General features: G+C 42.8%; 1 protein-coding gene across 1 annotated transcript; it reads right to left on the bottom strand.

Annotated features, from left to right (window-relative positions):
• Window positions 1-11,204: 11,204 nt before the first annotated feature.
• LOC311496374 (galanin receptor type 1-like) lies at window positions 11,205-22,761 on the bottom strand (the record flags this gene model as incomplete). The annotated part of the gene is made up of 3 exons (XM_084556215.1): window positions 11,205-11,897; window positions 21,938-22,003; window positions 22,096-22,761. 3 exons carry the CDS (start codon window positions 22,759-22,761, stop codon window positions 11,577-11,579), a joined length of 1,053 nt encoding a protein of 350 aa, XP_084412341.1. The 3' UTR covers window positions 11,205-11,576.
• Between the last annotated feature and the right edge of the window lie 877 nt (window positions 22,762-23,638).

The raw sequence follows: 23,638 nt of genomic DNA, 5'->3' as shown, positions 1-23,638 counted from the left end.
GCCTCCAAATTCACTGGATCCCAAACTGATCAAGTATCTGTGGGATGATCCACAGAGGCCCCTCCCCTCAACCCAAATTCCCCCACGAATTCCTAAGGCATCTCTTAGGAACTGTTTTGGAGGCACAAGGGAGACCTGCACAATATTAGGCGGGTGGTCATAATGTTATGCCTGATCTGTGTCATAACTGGCAGAGTCGTTCATGTGGCGCTGCTCACTGCTGTTACAGTGCCATAAAGGGGGTGGAATTGATTCTCCATCAGGGCTGACAGCTTTGCTTTCATCCTCGGATCACCCCACCACCTCCGCAGGCTCAAGAGGGCGGCCCAGAACGGAGCCGGCCTTCGTCACCAGTCTGTTCGGTCTCTTCATGTCTGCCGCTGAGACGCCGCCGCCCCAGCAGACCACTCTGTAGAAGATAGCTGATGCCACCACAGAGTCATAGAAGGCCCTCAGGAGTGCTCCCTGCACTCTGAAGGACCTAAGTGCCCTTAGCAGGTAGAGTCTGCTCTGGCCTTTCTTACAATACCAGGTCATCCATTAGAGGCTGAGATATGTCAGTCTGTACCTGGACAACAGCCGAAAATCCCAATTAAAATGTGCAATGTGCATCATGTTGATGAGTAAGACACACCAGAGCATGCTCTGACTGCACAACAGACAGATAAACAAAACATCCCCCCTCTCTGTCTGCTGTAAATATAATCCAGTTTATGTCCAAAGCAATGCCAACAGAGGTAGTGGAGATGAGATACAAAGACCAGTCCGAGCATCAGACGGCAGACACTGAGGCTGTGGAGACCTTTCGGTGACCCTCAAACCAAATTCAAACACGCCCCAGTCCACATGGAAAAGAGGTTTTAAAGTAGCTTTGTCTTTCACCTAATGATTTCACATATCAATCAGCATTAGTAGCAAACTAATGACTCTTTGGAAGACATTAATGATGTGGGTAATATCAAAAATAATTATTACATCGGCGTGGAGAGGTCTGGGGCCATTATAAGGCTTCAGGTATTATCAGCGCATCAGTATTCGAGGCCGTTAGTGTAGTACAGCACGCTCTTCAGTCAGCGTGATGGGTAATAGCCGATATCTTGGCGGCGAAGTAAAAGGAGAGGGACTTAACTCCATCATCAGGGACCTCTTCATCCTTTGTAGCCATGAGCGCGGGCTCGGAGCCTGACCTGAATGCAAATCAGCCAATTTGCTGTCACGCACCAAGACTGTGTTCCTGGCGCTAAATGCCGCCTTGTGTCTGTGGATGCTGAGCGCCTCTGATCTTCACGTGTTGCAGTCAAGACTCTCTTTTGCTAGAAATGACTAAAACTTACTTAAGGATAATAATATTTAATCAGTTTTCCTAATTCATGTTAATAGCACTAATTGGCACATTTCTTTTACCATGGTCCCCCTGCTGAAGCTGAAAAATTGCTAGATTACTCGGTGCTGTCTCTCACTTTCTTCCCCTTTGGATACCGAGCTGTCAAGGTCACACATCCTCATATAACATGTTTTTTTGTTTGTTTTTTTGAGGGGGGGGTATTATTTGTCAGTGAGTCAGCCCCAAAGCTCTGTGGTTGGGAAAGCCCATGTTGTTTCCCTAATGCTTTTCTGGGAACAGACATGTAGCTGTGGTAATTGGTTTTTCGCTTTGGAAAGGGTTTTTTTTCAGTGTCCATGCATCACACGATCACAGCGACCTGAAGGCAGCGCGACAAAGGGCGGCACAGAGGATCCTGCTGGATGTATGATATTTCCCCACTGTCAAGCGCAGGACATGTTAGATAAATGGAAACACTTCATAGCCATGTTTATTTTTGTCTTTTTACCGAAGCTAATTAAATGCATCAATCCTGTGTTTTACGTTATATTCCCTTATTAGCCTAAATTAAGAAAATCACTCGTGTTAATTGATGCAGATTTTTACCAGCCGTGCACTAACCATGTCCCGACCGACTGTGAATCAGTCACAATTACAAGAGTGCAAACACTCACAGCATGACGTTCACCTGCTTTGCAGCATGACTACTGAACACAGCACATGTTCTTATTAATCACACACACACACAGAATCAACAGGGTCCCCGCACGCACATTTTGTACATTGATTCATTTTCCTTTCAGCTTGCTTGGTGCAGCGAGGAGGGTTTCATTTAATGGACAGCTTGAACCCATTAAGGTTTAGCTACGGCTAAAACCAGGATGCAAAATTGCAAGAGTACAGTTGATTAGAAATGTTCAAGTGGAATTAATGCCAGCTTGCGTGCGCCGTAATTAATAATTTCGGAGGTGAACACGCACGCGGCGGGCGACCTTTTTGAGATTCTCTGTTTTGATATTGTATCCGCAGCCTGCGCCGCCGCTGCTGCTCAGTGAAGTCGAACTTCTCTCTCCATCAACGTCAATTAGATAACAGCCAATTCGGAGGAAATGAGGCTGCACCGCCTGCACTCGGTGAGCAACATCTTTGTTTATAAGTGACTGACTGACTGACTGACTGACTGAATGAGCGATGTGTTTTTCTACTCCTTGCAGCGAGAGCGGCTTTTTTTTGTCTCTAACCCTCCGGTGGCGTCGAGTGGCACAAGTCTTTTTTGTGCAGATCTCAAGGTGTGATGGTGGAAATTAGAAGTAATGTGTCTTCGCAAGAAAGGAATAGAGGACTTATGTAACAACTTGTGTGTTCCTCCAGAGTGTACTTTTGTAATGAAAGCAGCGTATTAGTTCGGGTTTGTGATGAAAAGACAGTTAGGAATCATTATCACATCACTGTGTGGTTCTTTCGGATAAATACAAGAGAGCCTCATTTATCCTTCGACGTACATGTAATTTTACCCCACCTCTTCCTTTCTTGCACGTGTTTATTTCCGTATTCGTCAGAGGCACAGATGCTCTCGAGGCCCGGACGGGATGGCTGTGGCGTCAGCGACAGTCATAGTCCCTCTGTTGCTGCACCGGCTTGAGTTCAAGCCATTCAAGCAGCCAAATCTGAATGCCAAAGATGATTTATAAATGGCTCTGACGTCTGTTTCGTTCACATTTACATGTATTAATCATGATTAGGTAAGTAGGCAGCTAAAGCTTCCATTGAGGGCCACAGCTAAGAGGGGCTTAACAGCATAATGAAGACAGCCTATGAAGACCAACTGCCAGTCATGGTGTACCGATACTCGACCTGTGACTCAGCGCTACGACAAGAGGAAACTTCCACAAAGCTGGTCATCATCACTTATAGCTGCCAGCTTTTTTAGGCGGAAATAAAGACGTAACTCAAAATGCATTCTGCCGTGAGAATACATTTGTCTAAGGAGGCAGGTTATTTTATCCCCTGACAGTGTAAGTAAAGTCAAGGCAAGTAGAGCTCCCCCTGGTGGCTGGCTGCAGTAGAGGTCATAAGCTCCACCCCCTCCATGTCAGTGGTACACGTCAATTTTTTTTTGTCATTTTCGGTAAAGGGGAATTACCGTTTTTTACAAGCTGGACCCTATTTCTGGCATAAAATACGATCGTTTACTCACCCATATAACTCTGGTGTCATTTGGAGTCGTTCGATCTAAGTAACACATTATCTGCCATGAAACTCGTTCATTTCACCAATATTTTGTTATGATACGCTAGGGCTATTCCCCGTTGAGTCCAGAGTTACCTGTTATCATCGTCCGGGGTCTGTAGATTGACCTACTAACCTCTAACCTGGATGATGTCATCTCTGAGCGCCACGCGCAGCCGCAGCATGGCTCATTGTCCGAACAAAATGACCATTTCGACGAAGTTCAGCTTCCACAGGCTGGACTTACTCAAGCTCTGCCTAGTTGTGCTGAAAATGGACCCGAATACTCGAGTGGAAGCATTGAGGGGACACTAGCGTCAGTTCAGCCAATACAAGGAAGTGGGAATGCATTGTCCATATTTATATACAGTCTATGAGCTGGACAGACAAAACACATGTATATGGCCATAAACTGTTTAAGACCCAGATGTGGCAAGTAGACTACCTTGTTTTAAACATTCTGCAGTTTGAGTTTGTCCAGTGCCACAGTGCACCAATGTGCCACCTCCACCACTTGAGGCTGACTCCAACATCAAGTCAATTCCCAATGACCTAAATGTTAAAATACCAAACTTGACAGCAGTAATAAACTTATTACAGCCTAGTCCAAAAAAAATAATTTCTCTATTCATGACAGCTGTACCGGGGGAGAATCTTTATATGACTCACCCGTTTAAATAATATCAAGGCTTGAAAGTTATGCATAATTAGGGACATGAGTGACAGGTGGGTGCCTTCACAGGTTGCTAGCTGTCAGTCTGGATGTCACTTGTCTGCCTTAGCTTCACTCAAAGTCCACCTCTTTGCCCATGTTTGGATTAGCCAGGAGCCGGGGCGGGTGTTGGGATAGCGACAGCCGGAGCCGTTCGGCAGTAATCCCATGAGTGACATCGCGTAGCGTTCATCCATCTTTATATACAGTACCGTCGACCATGCATCACAGAGAGTTTTTTGTAAGAGCGAGATTGCAGCTGGCATTTCATTCACCTTGTCAAGTGTTAATACTGTTTGTCTCTCTGTGGAAGTGTTTTTGTCCACACAGTAGTGTTGTAGATGGGTGTGGTACGAGTACCTGTGTATATAATATTCTTCTATCTCTATTTCTTGTACATTTATATATACTAATATGCTACTTTGTACATTTTGCTTATACTATTTTATTTTGTTTTATTTGATCTTATTTAATCTTTCTTTTATCTGTGGTTCTTAAGAGTATTACTGCTACTGTGACCAAGCAATTTCCCTTGTGGATGAATAAAGTTTATCTAAGTCTAAGTCTAAGTCTAAGTACTTATTAAATACGCATGGGTCGGAACGCCGACAAGTTGACAGATGGTGTTGTCCCATTGCGTGTGCACACTATTAAATTCATCCCACTGCAGCTTTCAGACATCCAACATTTAATGAACTGCATGTTAAACTAGCGACAAAGCCTTTGTAGCGTGGTAATGTTTTACTCAAAAGTACTGCATCGATTTAGCAGAACAATAAGAGTTAAAACGGTGATCTCTCTCCTTCCTACCGAGGGACCCCAGGTGCCCTATCCCTAAAGATTCTTAGCACAAAGAGTTGCTCCTAGTGGCCAGAGAAAAGTCTTAGAATTGTGATGTTTTCTAAGACGATCCTCTCAAAGTTAAGAGTATAGATCCTGGTAGAGATATAAGGTATTCCTAAAGAATCTTATCTCTTAAGAGTGCTCCTAAGTTGAGGTCTGTTAAGAGCAGGGATGAGGACTTTCAAGAGGCTTAGGAGTTTCTTAAGCAGAGGAGAAAATGACAGAAAGGAGGCATTTATCTGTTGTGCTATATTATTCTCATTGACCAATCTAGCCAGAAGCAAACACCGTTCCTCTGTCCAGCTGGGTGCCCAGATTTCCAGTCTTGCCACACCCACTCAGACACCTGACTCATTGCCTCATTATCCTTCGGAAAAAAATACTAGTCCTCTTTTCCCTGTCATTTGACGCATCGTAGTCCTTCATTGTTGTTTACCTGCTGGCGTGCCTGCCGGCCTTAAGTCAATCTCCTGCTGAAGTCACTTTATTGCATTACCTTTCCTGCCTGTTAGTCTGTATTTAGTCTGCATTCGGGTTTCCTCCATCCTATTGCCTGACTGCTATCATTGTGGCATTAAGCAGGTATGTTGTGTCATCAGCTTAGGTGAATATGCTGACCTCCTAACTTTTGGTCTTCAGCTCTATACAGAAAGTGCAGCTGAGGTTAATTGAATGAAAGTAGCCTGGTAAGTATTTGGTCACTCTTTGAGGTCTTGGACAAATTGAAAATGTGAACTGACAGCGGTTCAAAGAGACAGGTTGTGAGCTCACCAGAGTCATTATATCATTATTATATTTATTTTGAAGAGGACATGAATGCCTCTGCCAATTTCTATGACACAGATCAGGCATAATATTATGGCCACCTTCCCTTGTGCCTCCAAAACAGTTGTGACTCATCAGAAAGTGGACATGGGCCTTCTGAGGGTGTCCTGTGGTGTCTGGTAACAGAATGTTGTAAGTGGGGGCCTTTGGGTCCTATGGCTTGAGCTTAGGGAGCTCTGTGGATCAGGCTTGTTCCAGTGCATCCCACAAATACTTGATCAGTTTGGGATCTAGTGAATTTGGAGGCCAGGTCAACACCTTGTACTGTTTTTCTTTTCTTTTTTTTTTTAGTTGTTCCTAAACTGTTTTTGTGTGTGTGCCTGTGTCAGGCTGCATCCTGCTGGGGATGGCTGCTACCATCAAGGAGTGTCATTGCTATGGGGTGGGGGTGTCTGGTCTGGTCTAGGTGGGTGCTACATGTCTAAGTAACATCCACATGAATGCCAGGTCCAAACATTTCCCAGCAGAACATTGTATTGTCACACGACGGTCAATGTTATTTACTTCTTCTGTCAGTGGTTTTAATGTTGTGGCGGATTGGTGTACATTCGAGCCCTCGCCAAAGAAGTTAACACAACGTTGAATCAGTGACTGGTAATCCCTTTGAGTTTTAAAACTGGTGTCTGTAGCAGCGCTGCCAGTGATGTGTTTTACGTCTGCTAATGATCTTTGCCAGAGCTGAACAGGGAATCATGACAACTTGGCAACTAGGAGTATGGTGGATCCTATGGCAGAGTTACAAATGTAACCAAGGTTCTATGAGTTTAAGCAAAAAGAAAAAAAAAATATATGTGAATTGGAAAACGACTGGAGGGCACTGAACATAGACCTGTGTCAAAAAGTGTTTGTGTAATTACTATCAAAGCCAAAAAGGGGAGACAAAAGTTCCACACCTCATGTTTCTTTTTTAAATTTTTACTATTGTATTAAATAAATGCCAACCTGTTTCACTGGGCATTATTAAAACTGAGACAAGTAAGTGAGGAAATGACGAAAGATCATTAAAGTCATTAGGGTTTTATCCTCTTGACTGAATGAAGTTGAAATTTTGGACTTGAGATGGCAATGAAAACATATGTACCCCCCGTAGTTTCTAGAGTATATCCCCTGGACACAGGCCTCTATACCAAGCTGTTTAGATACTGTCAGAAAATATCAGCCTTGGTGACAAGGAAAAAACATGGTAGACCATTGCCATCCCCTGAGCCACAGCTAAAAATGATTTTTATGTAAGCTCTGAAAAAAAAAAAAAGGACAACGGTCCCTGCAGTACAACCTCGAGAAAAAATTGACAACCTGTCAAATTCTCACTGTGATTCTTGCAGTCATCTACGGTTCTGTCACTGGCAAGAGGAGTCATGTCACTCTTTTCTTCTGGATCTAATTTCTGCGCCAATAACCAAATGTCCCGTGTGTGATTTTATGTCAGCAGTGCACCTGCGGACACGACTGCTGTTTCTTATTTCCAACACTCGAGGTGAGATGACGTCCTGATGCACAGAAGCAAACGTAGGTACGGTTCCATAGGGTTCCCACCAATTTGCGACCTTCTTTAGAGAGTTGCCCTGAAAAAGCTACATATTTAGAGAGCATGGCATCATGGGAAAACAGGCTGTTTCTTCAGACCTCTTTGGGATCATTGGGTTGATTTGATGCCAGGAAATGTCCTCCGCAAACACTGAGGGGATCCTGCAACTGGTGGGAACCTACACTGCGATTTTCTTTCTTTTGGCTACAACCCATTGCGACAGTGAAAGAAGCGAGGCTTGACTTTTTATTTTTTTTTGGGGGGGTGAAGAATTTAGCTTGAAGGAAAGACTTTCATAGAAGTGAAAACCTTAGTGAAAAAACACCAGAATTCAAGCAGGCACTTTTTATGGAATAAAACGATTTCTTCAAGGAAATGCCACAGCCTTTTAATATAATTTTAGAATATAAGTAGCACTGCATAAGACACAATCAAAAGCCTGGATATATTTCAAATTACCATCCAGATATGTTGTACTTCAGCGAGAGCAGGTTTCTCACATGTTGCATTCCAAGCACAGAAAGATTAAAAACACAACAAAATAACCTTTTTTTTTCTTTTTTCTTTTTTTTTTTTCGTGTGCGGGTCAATTTCTTTTGATATTACATCTGAATTAATACAGGAAACACACTCAAAAGACACAGCAGGACGACCTCGGCAAAACACAGAGCACTGGAGGGCTGTACAAACATTATCATGTTAGTGAATGAATAAATAAAAATGTGCCTCCCACAAGAAGCCTAAACCAAGAAAGAGCACCTTGATTCCACGGCCTTACTCAGGCATGTTTGTTTTCTCACACTATTCGCATTTCCCCCGAGACAACACTTTAGAACACAGCCTGCAAATTACAGAGAAAACATTTGGTATATACAGTGTGCTGTTTAAATAATAAAATGACAGGAAATAATGGGTGCAAAATGTACATTTAGATGGGCCCTAGAAATGAAAACACCACTTCGTATTTTTTTTATAATTGCCTTGCTGGAGTTACGTAACTATACGACACATGACTGACGGGCAGGCATTGCCGATTAGTCCACTTTGAAATCCGTTTTGACGACGTGCTGGACGGATTTTGTTTTCTGCCTAGTGTAATTTATAATGAAATCATCAGAGGTGCGTACTGCAGCCCACTTGCCATTATTTACTTTGTAATTGCCTTGAAAAAGGAAGGACAACAGCTTCTTTCTCCAGGCTACAGATCCAGTAACTATACTTTAATTTCAGTTTTGACGCCCACATACACAGCGCACTCCAATTTTATGAATAATTTAATTTATTCATCCAGGGTCAGAGGTTACGGTACGTTCTACTTCTCAAAATGTGATTATTTTGTAGAATATCTGAATAACTGTTTTTCCCCTCCATTTTTAATGTTGTTATTGGAAATATTACAAAGTTTTTGTCACTCTTGTTACGCCTTATTCCCTATCTTTTAATTGTCTTACACAGTAAATACTGTAGTGCTTTCCCACGTTTACAAAATGCTCCTGCGATACCGATATTCAACACATACTAAATAATCCTGCTGCAATTTGTGGGCTGTAATCCAACGTGTCACCAAATTAAATGATGCATGTTTTACTAAGAAAAGCTTTTGTTCACGTGCTCCTTACGTGGGCATTTGAAAGAAAACAGCACTCGGTTTATGTTCCACATTAATTAATTAATTAATTAAGCGGAGACAATTTCCACTCGTTCACAATGACATATGGCCGCGCCAGCAAATAGCTGTGCTTCTGAAATGCGCAGAAAGAGTCTCACGTCCAGGGCCTTCCTCCAACCCGCTCCTGCAGTCAGAGCTAAATGTTCAGCTACAGCACGTGAAGCCATCGACTGCACCTCTGTGAGAAAAATCCTTGACACTCACGCCTGAGGTCCTAGCTGACAGGGAGGATGAGAGTCTGCTGATTGCACTGATTAATTATTCCTCTCAGGATGAAGTTGGTGTTAATCAGTCACATCAGCTGCTGCGGCAAAAATAAATAAATAATGAAAAAAAAGGGCTCGGGCTGAAAAAGTCCCATGCCGAGCACAACCCTTTTCTCCTTTTCGGGTAAATCCTGAAGAATGAAACACATTCCTGCAAAAGTTCCAAAGATGTACATAAAATGTTGTGTGAAACGGTAGGTCCGAGCAGTGTTGTGGGTCCTTTTGTCATACTGAGGTAAAGCTGCTGCATGAAGGCTTGGCACGTCACATACGTATGGCATACAACATCAGAATTTTTCCATGTGCACAGGAGCTCCTGCTAGAGTCGTTGTTAGAAAGATGGCTACCGGATAGGGTGCAAAACAGGCATTGAGCTTTATAGAAGTCCACAGAGTGGCGCAGTCGTACGGCACGACGCAGTCCGAAAACTGTCAACATGGCATCACAGCAGAGTACAGAGTGAGGCATTCACAGGCATGTGTTAATATCAGCGTCAGTGTTCGTAATATTTACAACCGAATCTATTTAAAACACAGACATTATTTTAGTTTTTTTCTTCTTATCTACAGCGGTGACCTTTCATCCGGCAGTGACGGAAAGGTCGCTTGAAAAGATCGAGTTCATCACACATACGCTCGAGTTTTTGAGCAGTGCTCTGATGTACCTTTTAATGACTCCACAACACGCCCATTCACACACTGAATGTTCTGTATTTAACACGTGCAGAGACTGAAAACAAGATATATTATATAATTCATTCACCTCCCAGCCAATGCTTCTGACTGCTTTCCTCATGAACAGCATATTGCAGTCTGCAGTGTTAAGGTGGTCTTAATTTTACTCGCACATTAGTGTAATGCAAGTTAAGCAAATTTCACAAAAATAAAGACTGGATTTTAAGCCTTAAAAGTTAGTCGCTTTTCAGTCAAGTTAACTTTGAGCTATCAGCTAAGGGGTATGCTTCCATAATTAGCGATGCGTACGGACTGCACCGAATGAAGTCCATGAAGCCAAGTTTGAAGTCAACAAAGTCTGTTTAAATGGGTTTGCAGTGACACAGTGGGGCACTATTGCTGCTTTCAAATGGTTAAAGCAAGTGAAGTCGTGTGATAACACTGGCCGTAAGTGATGGGAACTATACTGCCAATAGGCTAATGTTGACATCTAGAAGCAGCTGAGGCTAACATTTTAACAAGCCAACGGACCAAAGGATCAACTGAAGCCGGCGATATGAAGCTTTGAAATCAATGGCCGTCATTCATTGCTTTGTGACGGGCACGATGCGCTACATGTCAAACTTGAGCTGGCTTCAACCCTTGTGGTGACACGTCAACCAATCACATGCGTTCGTTTCACCCGGAACGCTGTCAATGAGCATTTGAGCGTACAGTGTAGCACATTCGGAAACTGTTTAACTTTCGCACGTAGTGTGAACGCAACGTAAGAGTTGGATGTTGTAGCCTCAGCTGTAAGAAATGATTTGTTTCAAATTTGGATTTGCCGTTGTGTTTCCGTTTAGCAGCAAGCAGCCTCCACTCCCTGCTTCAAGCTCCACTGCAGCAACACGACGCATCAGGAAACCGGTGCTGACCAACCAACTAATTATTGATAAGAAAGCAAACCGGCCAGTGGAGCATAATGGGTTCAGCAGTAAGAATATGAGAAAAAGCAATTCCCTAAAATGTTACTAGTATTACTGTTTTGGACTGAAGACAAACAAAGGTTTTGCAGTCGCAGATGATTCTGTCTAGAATTTCAATCAATAATACCTCCGTCAATAAAAGCCTGGAGGTTCAGTTACCTCGTATTTGTTTGCAGTCGCTAGATATACCTTGATGTGATATGTAAATAATATCTGCAATGAACTAATTCACTTTAGACGGAGGGAATCGTTTTCCTGAGATACAGACACCACAGGTTTTCATTATGAAAGAAGAGAAGGGGAAACCAGGGCAGATCAAAAAAGCAGTCATGCCGGGCAGCCACTGTGGCTCAATCCCCTTTGACCAGGTATGATGAACAGCGCATATGTGGAATAATACAAGTGCAGCAATATCCAGCCATACTTACATCAGAAGCAAACACCCACTCATGTCCGATGGCTCTGTCACTATGACTTACAGTGAGCTCCGGGGTGACAGCTAGCATAACTACATTTCACGCCACCGGGCCGCAGCCGGTCAAACATTAGTGCAGTTAGTCGAGGGCGGCGTCTCCGCTTTGCTGCGGATCTCCTTGACGTCGTTTAGCGGGGAGTCGCTGGCGCGGATCTGGCACTTGAACACCTGCTTGTAAGCCTTCCGGAAGTTCTCCGACAGGAAGGCGTAGATGACCGGGTTGACGGAGGAGTTGCTGTAGGCCAGGCAGTGGGCGGCCACGCGCAGCACGAAGGAGGCCTGGTTCAGAGGGAAGGTCCCGAACTCCACCCAGAGGTGGACGACGTGGTGAGGGAGCCAGGACAGGCAGAACACGACCACCACCACCAGCACCGTCTGAGCAGTCTGGGATCCGCAGATGACAGAGAGAGAAAAGATTGGAGGTTTTATCAAGGACAACACATGCATCTTGTTTTCCGATTCTAAGTCTTAGCTAGGATGTAGGAATCAAGCAAGAGTTTGAGAGTTTAGTAACTACAGGAACTTTAATAGATTAATGTCTTGCTTCTGCTCTTCAGAAAACCTATCCTACATACCTGTTTCCAGTCAAAGACGAGGTGCAGGGAGAAATGAAACTGTTTCATGTGAAAAAAAGATGAGCTAATAATCCCAATTTCCCCTAAAGGGGCACTATTGATATAGAGGCTGTGATGATAATCCAGTACTCCTTCTCTTCCTCTCTTGCCTCTGTTTTGGCTCCAACTTCTAAGAAAAATGTCTGTCTCTTTAGCTGCTAAATATTTCACCAGCCAGTAGCTAACCTTCTCCACAGTGCAAAAGCAGGAATGTGTTTTTCAGAGCCTTTTTCACTCCCAACCCGAAACCAGCCGCAGCCAAAAACAACGCTTGCATTAACAGTAAGCTAAAACACGAGCCGAGGGAAACAGCTGCACTAATAATTTTTTATGGGTTTCCTTCTATAAGGGATTCACGGTGTGCTACTGTTAATGTAAAATATTGATCGGGGCGGCTTTAAACCGATGCCGCCGCTTCAACCGATGCAGCCGGCTCATTTGCATGCAGTTTCACACTCGTAGGGTGCAGCCTTAATTGTGTTACATTGAACTGACCAGCAGCACATAAATCACATTATCCTGTTGACATTTCACTTAGCACATCCAGCTGCAGTCCTCCAAATGTTTACATGATCCTCGCGTCTTATTATTTATTCACTCGCACAGTCCGCAGATAATATGGTCACTTGGAAATAAAATAAAAAACGTGTAACTCATTCAGATCAGGTGTCAACAAAACAACGTATTGGGACAGAATCTTCAGGTTCGCATTGAAGCTTCTCATACGTAAGACTTGCGAGGCCTTGAGAACTCTTTTTCTCACACCGTGAAAGAAAACATCAGCTTGAGCAATAAATGGTCTGATGAGTGAGATGACGTCGGCGCGCGGATAATGGCTGAAGACGACGGAGACCTTGGCGCAAACAGCATTCGGGTGTTTATGTCATAATTGTGTTTGGCACCTAATTACTTTTAATTTATTTGTATCGGGCCTTTTGTGCAGATATGGGACACTTCACACTGCAAGACTGGAACAACAAAACAGCAATAATAAAAAAAAAGGCAGTAAATATAAAGCACAGCATAGGTTAATTAGTAAATAAAAAACGATATGACTGCAAAATGACTCACTCCGGCATATCTAAGAAGTAAAGTTGTGGATGCGATTACTTCTGGCAAGACTATCAGTAAAGCCAAAGGCTAGCTGGAAAGTGTTATCAAAAAAAGAAATAAATAAATTTTAAAAATCTCATTACATGCTGCCTCCGCTGCTGAGCCCCTCCACTGCATTTCAGGGAAGCAAGAAGATTTGTTACAGGACTAATTAGTTCCCGTCACAGAAATACTTAACAATTAATTAAAAATGCTGCTTTCCCCGTGGTTTTCATCGAGGAATGTTAGAACGGACGTCCGAAACGCGCGCCTCTGCCTAACCCTCTGAGCACGTAGCTGTCAGAAATCACATAGCTGATGAAAGTGTGACGTGACATACTGAGCGGAGAAGAGAGCGGGGAGAGATGGGAGGATTAAGTGGGAGAGATACAGGAACTCCAGGGTAAACAGAATAGGCAGAGGTTATTGGCATGCAAACGGATACTTGATGGTTAAAAGCTTTTGACAACCGATCTGCTAGGTCCAGGACTTTTTAAGTGATGGCTTTTCTTTCATTCTTTTTTCATCAAGTAGAAACTTAAAAAACAAAATTATTAATCACCACATCGGCTTATATTGATGGAACCCACAAAGTGTGTAGATTTGTTTTTGTTTTTTTGTTCTTTTACCAAAAAACTGTAGAATCAGTGAATGACTCCTTGTTGTATTATTCAAGATGCACTTGTGCATACTTTTATATTAACAATCAATCAGTTATATAATATATATTATACCTGTGCTGTGCTCTTAAGTAGGCTCACGTCTGCATCATTTTTATTATTATCATTAATTGTTTTGTTTTTCTAGCCTGCAGCGTTGCTGTTCGGTCTTACAGCTCTCATCAACATCATTTGGACCGAGGCAGCAGCCCGAGGCTATTTTCTGTGTAAAGGCCCCGGTATGTCCCAGCAAAATCAGTCCAAATGAAACTAGCTAACTGGTGAACACAGTGGTGAACTGGCAGAACCAGATATATCCTTCAGCTTACCAAGGGCAGCATGTTTAGTGGCAGTTTAACATGTTTGTGCTGTTTGATTTTGCGACGGGTTTAACATGGCAGGTCACCAAATTCAGGAGGAAGCAATAACTGATAACTTTCCATTATTATGTAAGCAACCGCATTGACGGTTTTTGCTGCACACAGGATGAGTCTACGAACAGCAGGGAAGTTGACTCCCTGGGTAGTTGTGCAGGCTTTCACTTGCAGCTCTTCATCGAACAGCTCAGTGTGGCTGCTCGTTTTGGTTCCATTTACCCGTCAAGCTCTTAAAAAGAAAAAAAAAGCCAACAATGCCAGTCATGCTTTGTTGAACAATAACAATGAAGTTTATCTTTTTACTCTCCCAACTGGTCTATCCAGAGCCGTAGGGGGCCACGCCGATGAAAGCGTTCATAGTGTGTCGGCATAGCTGTGTTGAGTTTCTGGAGGTAAAGCTGATAAATGTCAATCAACAGTTCCTTCCACTGAAATCACTCTAGCACAGAACACAGAGAAAACATCTGAGTAGGTGATGTGCTGAACAAAGGAGAATTGTCTGTGCTTGCCAATCCCAGCTGTTGCCGTCTGAACCGCTGCCACGTTAGGTTTCCTCTGACTACTGCATAAAGAAATAATAATTTGTTGTTGAAAAAAAAAATAATAATTCAGTTTGTATTATCTCTGAACCCATCGACTATCATCTGACAACAATTCAGCATTAATACCCAAATATCTATTTACAGCTATTATGTTAGCGATAACTTTTTACATCCAATTAATGAAATTACAAATATGTAAATATGACCATAGTCACCATTGTCTTTTCAAATTAGACATTTATTTAAAAGAAAATCTCAGAGATTGTCACTTAACAGCTTTAGGATATTGAAATATTATAACACGTCAATCTTGTGTTTACAGTTTGTTGCAGTGCCCCAAAGGCCGAAAAAATAAAATGAAGTAAGTGTTTTTCTTTTTGGAAACCAAAAGATGAACTTTTCAACTCAGACCCAACTGCAGGTGTTGTTCTAGCATGAATCTCTCCACCAACATGCAATATAACAATAACGATAACACGTCTGGGCAAATGTTTGCTCAGTCTGATTGACTGTGTTGTGATAATCCTTTCATTTTCCAGTATCGATCAGTTTTAGAATAACTATTAATGAAACTCCCTGTTATCGATCGCATGAGAGATAAATATCACCGACTTGATCGCATCCAGTTTGAAATGAAAGGTCATATTGGCCTGAGATATAAGGCCAAGCTCAACGCGCACACACACACACACATGCACACAGTGCAGTATCCGAGGAGATATTCCCACAGTTTTAGTGCGGCAGTATATTTATAGCAGTGCTTTGTTTGGATAGCCTCCATAACACATTCATATCTGCACCTCAACCCACTGAGAGCCATCATTTAGCTTAATACAAACAGCGGCGTCAACGCGGGGTGAAAGAGCTAATTAAATTCATGCCTTTCATGCTTTTGTCAAAATCTGCCAGCTTGTCACTAAAAAGTTTTAAATAATTGATTAAAAGCTGTCCGGATTCATTTTTGAAATCCGAGACGTTGACCTCGCGATGATCCATCTTCTTTGAACATCCCAGAGTGTCACAGTTCAGTGATGCATTCAGAAGCATCAAAAAGTGAGCAAAGTGAAAGCGGGAGATCAGGACACGAGGCTGACTTCTCCTCTCGAAAGAAAAACGCAACAAAAACATGATCGTATTTTGATGCATTCGGCAAGAGAAAATTTTCACCGACTGGTGTTGCATTTCTGTAATTTCTGCAGTACAAATACAAAGCTGTATTTTAATATCTTAGGGTACGGACCATAGACTTTAGAAAATTCTAGATTACACATCTCCACTTCCTCCCATTGGCCACACTGATGCATTTGGTTTATAGACTCTTCAGATTATGGTTCTGGTTGGATTATAAACTGCACCATTATGGATGGTTACGGAAGATTTTGTAAATGCTGAGTACCGAATGCTGTTTTTATTTAGCTGGTTGATCAAGTTAATCACTCACAAAACAAAAGTTTAACTTTAGGTTTAAAAAGTTTAGCACAGTTTACAGCACAACTACTCATCTGATCAAACGGTTATGTTGACGTTCCTACTCCGTGTCCTAATCTTTCTTTACCTACCCAGTTGTCATGGCAATTATCAGTCACCATTACGTCACATCCTGTTTGTAACAGGAAAACGTACATCAGCAGTATAATACTGAACCCTCTGAGGTCTATAGTATAACTGGCCGTTTTTGACTACTTTTTGTTTTACCTTTATATTTCATCTTAAAAACAGTTTACCTTGCCTTGTTGGGTATCATTCTTTTCAGCACAACCTCACGTGTGATTTTACAGTTATTCTTTCATTCTGACATACTGTATTAGCACAGTGGACCTAAAACCACACTAAAAACAAATCCGAGAAGGAAAAAAACCTAGATTTTTCACTGTGAAAACCACAAACATATTTAATGAACCATTTTTATAACTTAGAATGCAAATCTAATCTGTAAATTTCAAAAGCTTATATAAAAATTTAGCAAACAACAAATTTATTTACAGCTATTTACATTGAAATGCAGGAAATGCATCAGGCATTTTTTTTGCACAACTATCTACAACCATTTGCAAAACTATCAGGCGTCACAATAAGTAATGTCTAATAATAATCATGTCCTGCACTAAACGCGCACCAAACATGATGACAATATTCAGGAAAAAGCATGCCATAAATTAGTTTTAATAAGTCCAGTATTACTTGGCCTATCAACACAGTTTAAAAACTGGTATATAGTTTGAAGTTAGCACTTCTACACAAATTGAAACGGAGTCTCAGTGAGGCTTCGTCTTGCTGCTACATCGTCTTAAACTGGTCATGTGATTTGTACGCGCCGGCAGCGACTCCAGAGGGTTAACTAAAGCGTAGTTTTATTTATTTGAGTTGTACTTTAGTGTTTTACTTTGGCCCAAGTCCCATCTACCAACATGGAGTGGGTGGAGCTTAAGACCTATACTGCAGCCAGCCACCAGAGGGCGCTCAACACGCTTTGACTTCACTTTTGAACAGCAGTCATTGCGTCCACTTTTTTCTACAGTTTATTGTCCGGACGCACAAATCGAAGTCCGTATTCGTCATTCAAAAGGAGAAACTATTAGCCTGGAGGAGCTACAGACCATTGCACAGGGCTGGCCTCTCTTGAATCACACTGATCCATTGGTCTACAGTTTATTTATTTATGTTGAGAAAATATTCGGAATGTTCAGATTGAATGAAGATGAAAAACTACAAGAGCAGTCTGTTTGTGCCCTCTTTGACCTCGTTGTTTTCTCGTCTCATGCACCGGTTAGCTAAGCTGATCGGCCTATCGGAGTGATCACTCTCACAGACAGGCTCCACCAGCGATTGACACCAGCAAATGGAAAACTGTCCACTTGGTGTGTGATGGACTTCAGACACTGAAACATTATCAGTAAACCTGAAAGTATAACTTCTCTTCTAAAATGCTCAATAACGTTGATTTAGATCACCAAAAGCCACTGAGAAATTCTTGATTTGAAGCATTCGATGTCCAGGTTTCAGTTTACAGATGCTGTTAAACAATTTCAAGACGACTTGGCCAAATATTCATTTTCATAATTAACCTTAACCATCTGTGCGCTCCGTGTGGATGTCTGACAGACACGAACTCCAAACCCTTACACTGAGTACTCATTACTGTCTTTCTAACCTCTGGTTCAACACTGAGAATCCATTAAAACATTATTGTTTGCCAAGTAAAATGAACTCCGTCGCTCTTGATCTCCCAAGGGCATTAACCAGGAGCTATAATTCTCAAGGCTTTCTTTTTTTCAACCAAAAACCAACAATATTCTTTCCTTATCTGAACACAATATTAAACCTGAGGGGGACTTAAAGGGGAATTTATTTAAAACTGGTTTGCACAAAAGACATTCCAGAAAGATTAAATAAGATTTGCTCCGTTTTGTTAGATATGGCTTTAAAGAGAGTTTTCTGACTTATAATGGCTGTGCGAGTCGTACTGTGGGTGCACGCAGGTGATAAGAAGTTTGTCTTGATGTAAGCAACAGTGGGAGTAACCTTGTACTTCGCAGCTGCCACTGACATAATATTTCACAGACCTTGACAGAGAGCTGTCAAGACCCGAGTGAACCACAGAAATTATTAAAGACTTGCCTGCGCACAGTCCCTCCACTTTTTACAATGCCCGCTGTGTGGTCCACTGCACTTCTCTATGTCTCATTTAATTTTTATGGCTTTTGCACCACAAACTGAATGTTGATGTGACATAATAGCCGGCTGGCAGTTGGTACGGCGTTGCCACTAAAAGGAAGAGACTTGTAGCACAGATGAAATTCGATGATAGACGAAAAACAACGCACGGTGGGCAGGCACCAAGTGGAACTGATCTCGACTTTGAGAGGCAATTGAGGCGACGACCAGTGGGAGCGACGGTTCCCCAAGGGTTTAAAGCGAGGAAACATTGTTTGCCGCTTTGGTTACTACCACCAAATCCAGCGTGTTGATAGAAGGACTGGAGCATTGGCTGAACTTAGAAGGAGCAACAGTGTTGTTGATGGTATTTTCTTTTCAGACAGAGAGTAGTGACTGCAAGAAGGGCTAGCTCTGTCCATATGCTAGCATTGTCTTTAACGCTTTGCTTGTTTAATACAGCAACATTTGAGATAAGTGAATACACAGCGATCAGGTAGAACATTACAACCACCTTCCTAATGTTGTGTAGGTCTCCCTTGTGCCTCCAAAACAGTTGTGACTCATCAGAGAATGGACATGGGCCTTCTGAGGGTGTCCTGTGGTGTCTGGCTACAGAATGTTGTTAGTGGGGGCCTTTGGGTCTTATGGGTTGAGGGGAGGGGCCTCTGTGGATCATCCCACAGATACTTGATCAGTTTGGGATCTAGTGAATTTGGAGGCCAGGTCAACACCCTGTCCTGTTCTTCATGTTTTTTTGTGTGTGTGTCTGTGTCTGTCTGCATCCTGCTGGGGATGGCTGCAGCCATCAAGGAGTGTGATTACTATGGGGTGGGGGTGCCTGGTCTGGTCTAGGTAGGTGCTACGTGTGTGACATCCAGACGAATGCCAGGTCCAAAAGTTTCCCAGCAGCACATTGTATTGTCGCAATCACTTCTCTGTGTATAAGAGGGTTACCCAGTCTACCGACGCCTGCAGCGTTCACTAACAGTAAACTTTAAGCTACAAAGCAAAGGTTGACTTCACAAGTTGGATCGACAAAGCCTTGGTGCTTATCTCAGGGTTTCAAGGTTTTTCTTTTATTTGCTATGTTGTTTTTTTTGTTGTCTGCAACAATCATAGCATGCACTCACGTCACTTCAGGTTCCTTTTGTGAAAAGTACTTCCCCTGACAAAGGAAGCGAACAGAGTTCTGACGAGACTTCCAAAAATGTAACAACTGCGATCATTTTCAGTTCCTGTAGTGTAAAAACTGGGTATCTCTGCCAACAGTAATGTAAACTATGAAGTAGTTAATGCAGTCCCAAAGCACTGAAAGGCTAGAAGCTGGGGGGATCAACTAGCTTAAAATTCTCACTTTCACTCAGATGTCAAACAAACCTTAGGCAAAACGGCTGCAACGTCAATATAGCTCTCAATAGTCACATCACTGAAAGCCCACGTGTACACTTGATTCAACCACACCAGCGTTCGACTGTTTTTCAGTTCAGATTAATGCACGGCGCTGTCGCAGGTAAAAGGTTTGTTTTTGCTCGTAACTAAATTTAGTTAACTCTGGACTGAGCCACGCCAAGTGCATCAGAACTGCCGCGTTAGCTCTCCACTTAGAGTGAGGAGAAATCTGCCGGAGAGTAGAGTCATCATAAGACGTGTGATAGACCAGATGTCATGCCAGAATTCATTTCCTCTTGAAAATGTGTTTTGCCTGGCGGCGCCTTAATTTCATAGCATGGAGAGCGAGTGGAAAGGACAGCTTCTGGCTAGCTGCCACGATGCTGTTTTTAAAACATATATTTCGGAGCAGTTTTAAAGTGGTGCTGAACGTATTCTGTGGTTGCTTCTGCTTATACGTGCTATTAAATTAACTTTAAACAGGACTTTGCTGTATAAAGGCTTACATAAACTTAGAACCTGCAAGCATAAATAAGAATTAAACAACAGAAATGAAAATAAGACAGTAGCTGGGGTATTTGCTTCCTAGTCCACATGCATTATTTATCTTCCATTGATTTTACGGAGGCCACCATATACTGTACACTCATCTTTTTTCCCATTCAGTACTTCTTCCGACACAGTGGACACAAACACACTGCCAAGGAAACACATTAGGAAAATAGTGTTGATTTTGCAGAGTTTGGTGTAAAATGACTTATTTTAACAGCATTATATGTTCATCACTGCAGCAGATAACAGTTTTAATATCTGGCAAACTGCCTATTCTGACATAAGTTATAGTTTAACAGTAGCTACCTAATTTATGTATCACACTCCGGGTTTAATGCACTGTTTGCCAGCAGCAAATCACAAAGCTGACATCGTGACATGCCCCCAGTGCCTTCCCTATCAGTGCTCAGCACATTGAACGCAGTAAATCATCGGGAATATATGAAAACTCCCGATACGCCTCGCACAGTAGTTTGGAGCCTTGTGCAATAAAGCGTAATTACAGAGAGGAATCCAGCAACTTGCATATTCACATCCATCCCTCCTCTCTTGTCTGTGAAGCCGGGAGTGTTTGGTGGGTGCTCCTGCCTTCACCGCGCTGGACGGCTATCAGATCAATTACTACTGTTTTACTGTAGTACTTATTTTTTACTACTGGCTGCAGGTACAAGAATACATTTCACTGTGCATTGTACTATGTATAACTGTGCATGTGACAAATAAAAACCTATCTATCTATCTATCTATCTATCATGTTGCTAAACTGAGCATCTGTGAAGCACAGTGGACAGACAGATAAACAGATCCACAATCAAGGAGGCGACAGCGGACAACCGGCCGCCGGTGAAGCTAAATGACCTCCATTGAGAATAATGAAGGCTAGACGGCAGTTTGATTGCGCACTGCCTCTTGGCCACGTTCCGCGAGTGTGCTAGTTAACAGCAAGCAGTACAGCATTAATATTCATTACTCTGGCCCCAGCTTCCTCTGGCTACCTGTTGAACTGGAGGTAATGGTACAGACGGGCTGGTCCCTCGCTGAGTGATGTGTGGGCGGACAGTGGGCGAGTGGCTGTGACGGCCAACAAAAAAAGGAAAAAAAGAGAAAAAGAAAAAAGAAAAAGGCCAACAGCGCTGACCTCTGCTTTGCATCAAACCGTATGTCAACAGAAGAAGCGGCTGCAGCTTAGTGGACCATGAAATAACAGTGATCCAGATAAATGGAGGGTGTATCAGTGCAGGTTCATCATGCTGGCTGCCCGTTCTTTAAATAGATGTGAAGGGCGACATCTTTTTTCCCATCGTAATTATCATCATTGCAGATAATAGTGCTATTCAGAGGTTAAGGGGTCACATAATTCCACAATGAGCACATTAGGTGCGGCAGTAGATTTCCTTTGCAGGCTGTGAACTTGTGCGATTTCAGTTATGTTTTTGTCTGTCTGCGTGTTGTCCTGCATTTAGTGAGTGTATGCAACAGATCACAGTCGGGCAATTTTGCAAGAACATGCCTTGAAATCTAACAGACCGACTTAATACATACCTTTTTCTTTGATGCCTCTGACTTTTTGGACATGTTTCTTAGCTTTTTGTGCAAGTGATTTAACACCTGTAAACAAGGAAATGGAGATCAAATTTACTTTATTTTGGTTTCAGCACTTGAAACAATCACTGAATGACCCATGTGGATAGATCTCTTACCTTTGCATAGCAGAAGGAGATGAGCAGCAGGGGCAACACATAACCAAAAACAAAGGTGCAAACCACGTAGACTTTCTTCTGGTTTTGATCCGGCCACACTTCCCAGCAGAAGGTGTGATTCTCCCCCCTGTGAAAAATGTTCTGGTAATACATGATGGGCGCAGCCATGGCCAGAGAGAGTATCCAAATCACCACCACTCCGATCAGAGCATGCTTCGCCACCCGGATGGAGGACGACTTTCTGGAGTGCACGATGGCAATGTATCGATCCACGGACATCGCGGACAGGGTGAAGATGCTCACCAGCATGGACACGGTGAAGAAGTAGTGGATGAATTTGCAAATAAACGCACCAAGCACCCACGTCGGCATCATGTAGATGGTGGACTGGAAGGGGATGCAGAAGAGCAGGTAGGAGAGGTCCGCTATGCTCAGGTTGAGGATAAAAATGTTGGTGGTGCTTCGAGGTTTCCCCGGTTTGCTCCGGGCCAGCACGGTGATGACCATGGAGTTGCCCAGCACGCCGAGCGTAAAGATGAGCCCGAAAACCAGCAGCGTGATGAAATTATCCGTGCCGATCCCGAATAAAAGTTTCTGGTCCTCTTCCTCCGCTGTGCTGAGGTTCCACGGCTCTTCCAAAACGCAAGGAGGCTCCGAGGAGTTCATGATTTATCGTTTCCTCTAAGGTCGAACTTGAAACGTTGCCAAATTGACCTATAGGATGTCTGTGGTCCTCTGCTGCCTCATAACACGGAGTTTCCAGGACAGGGGCTTGTGATCCAGCGCGTCTCCATTAGCGCTCTTGCAGCACACAGTCTCTTTCAATCCAGTATCTTTGACTTAAGATTTTAGTAGATCCCCCGATTTAGTTTTGCACGTTACAGTTGGGTCTAATACGAGTACGCAAATTTCCCACAGCTACCTAGTCCTTTTTTTTGTGCAGTATGAATCATTTTTCTTGCCGCTGTGCGTCTTGGAGTCTCTCTGTCTCTCTCTCTTCTGGTGCGCACCTGATGCGTCTGCGCACCGAGCGCGCTGATCCAGCGTGTATCCTCCTTCTCTGCGTTTGGACTTTCTCCCCCTCACAATGTAGCGGGGGCTGGTCTGTACTATTCACACCGTACCCTCCACCCCACAAAAGAAATGGTAAGGGGAAAAAAGAAGAGAAGAAAAAGAAAAAAATATATACAGAGAGAGAGAGAGAGAGAGAGATTTGGATGCGTTTTATTCCCCACGTTTGTGAATAAAATGGCCCTACATAATTTGTATGCCAGAGGCCAGTGTCATTTTCTCACTCTGACTCAGTTAGTTTGTGACACAGTATGGCTTGCGTGCAAATGTTGTGATTATACGCCTGGTGAGTCAAAATTGCATATATCACAAAGCAATTTCGCCCGGCATTCTTGCTAGGATTGCTTTATTTGAGCTTCACTCTCTTTTGACATAAAGAGGAAATGAGCTTTCTAAAAAAGCGATGATAACAGGTTCAGGGTTATGCTGGTGCCACATATAGCCAACAGGCTATATATAAATATTAGCTGGA

Source organism: Chelon labrosus (assembly GCF_963514085.1).
Source record: "Chelon labrosus genome assembly, chromosome: 12".
In the NCBI taxonomy this organism is placed as follows: Eukaryota; Metazoa; Chordata; class Actinopteri; order Mugiliformes; family Mugilidae; genus Chelon; species Chelon labrosus.
The sequence above is the reverse complement of the archived record's forward strand: the minus strand, read 5'-3'. Positions and strand labels throughout refer to the sequence as shown.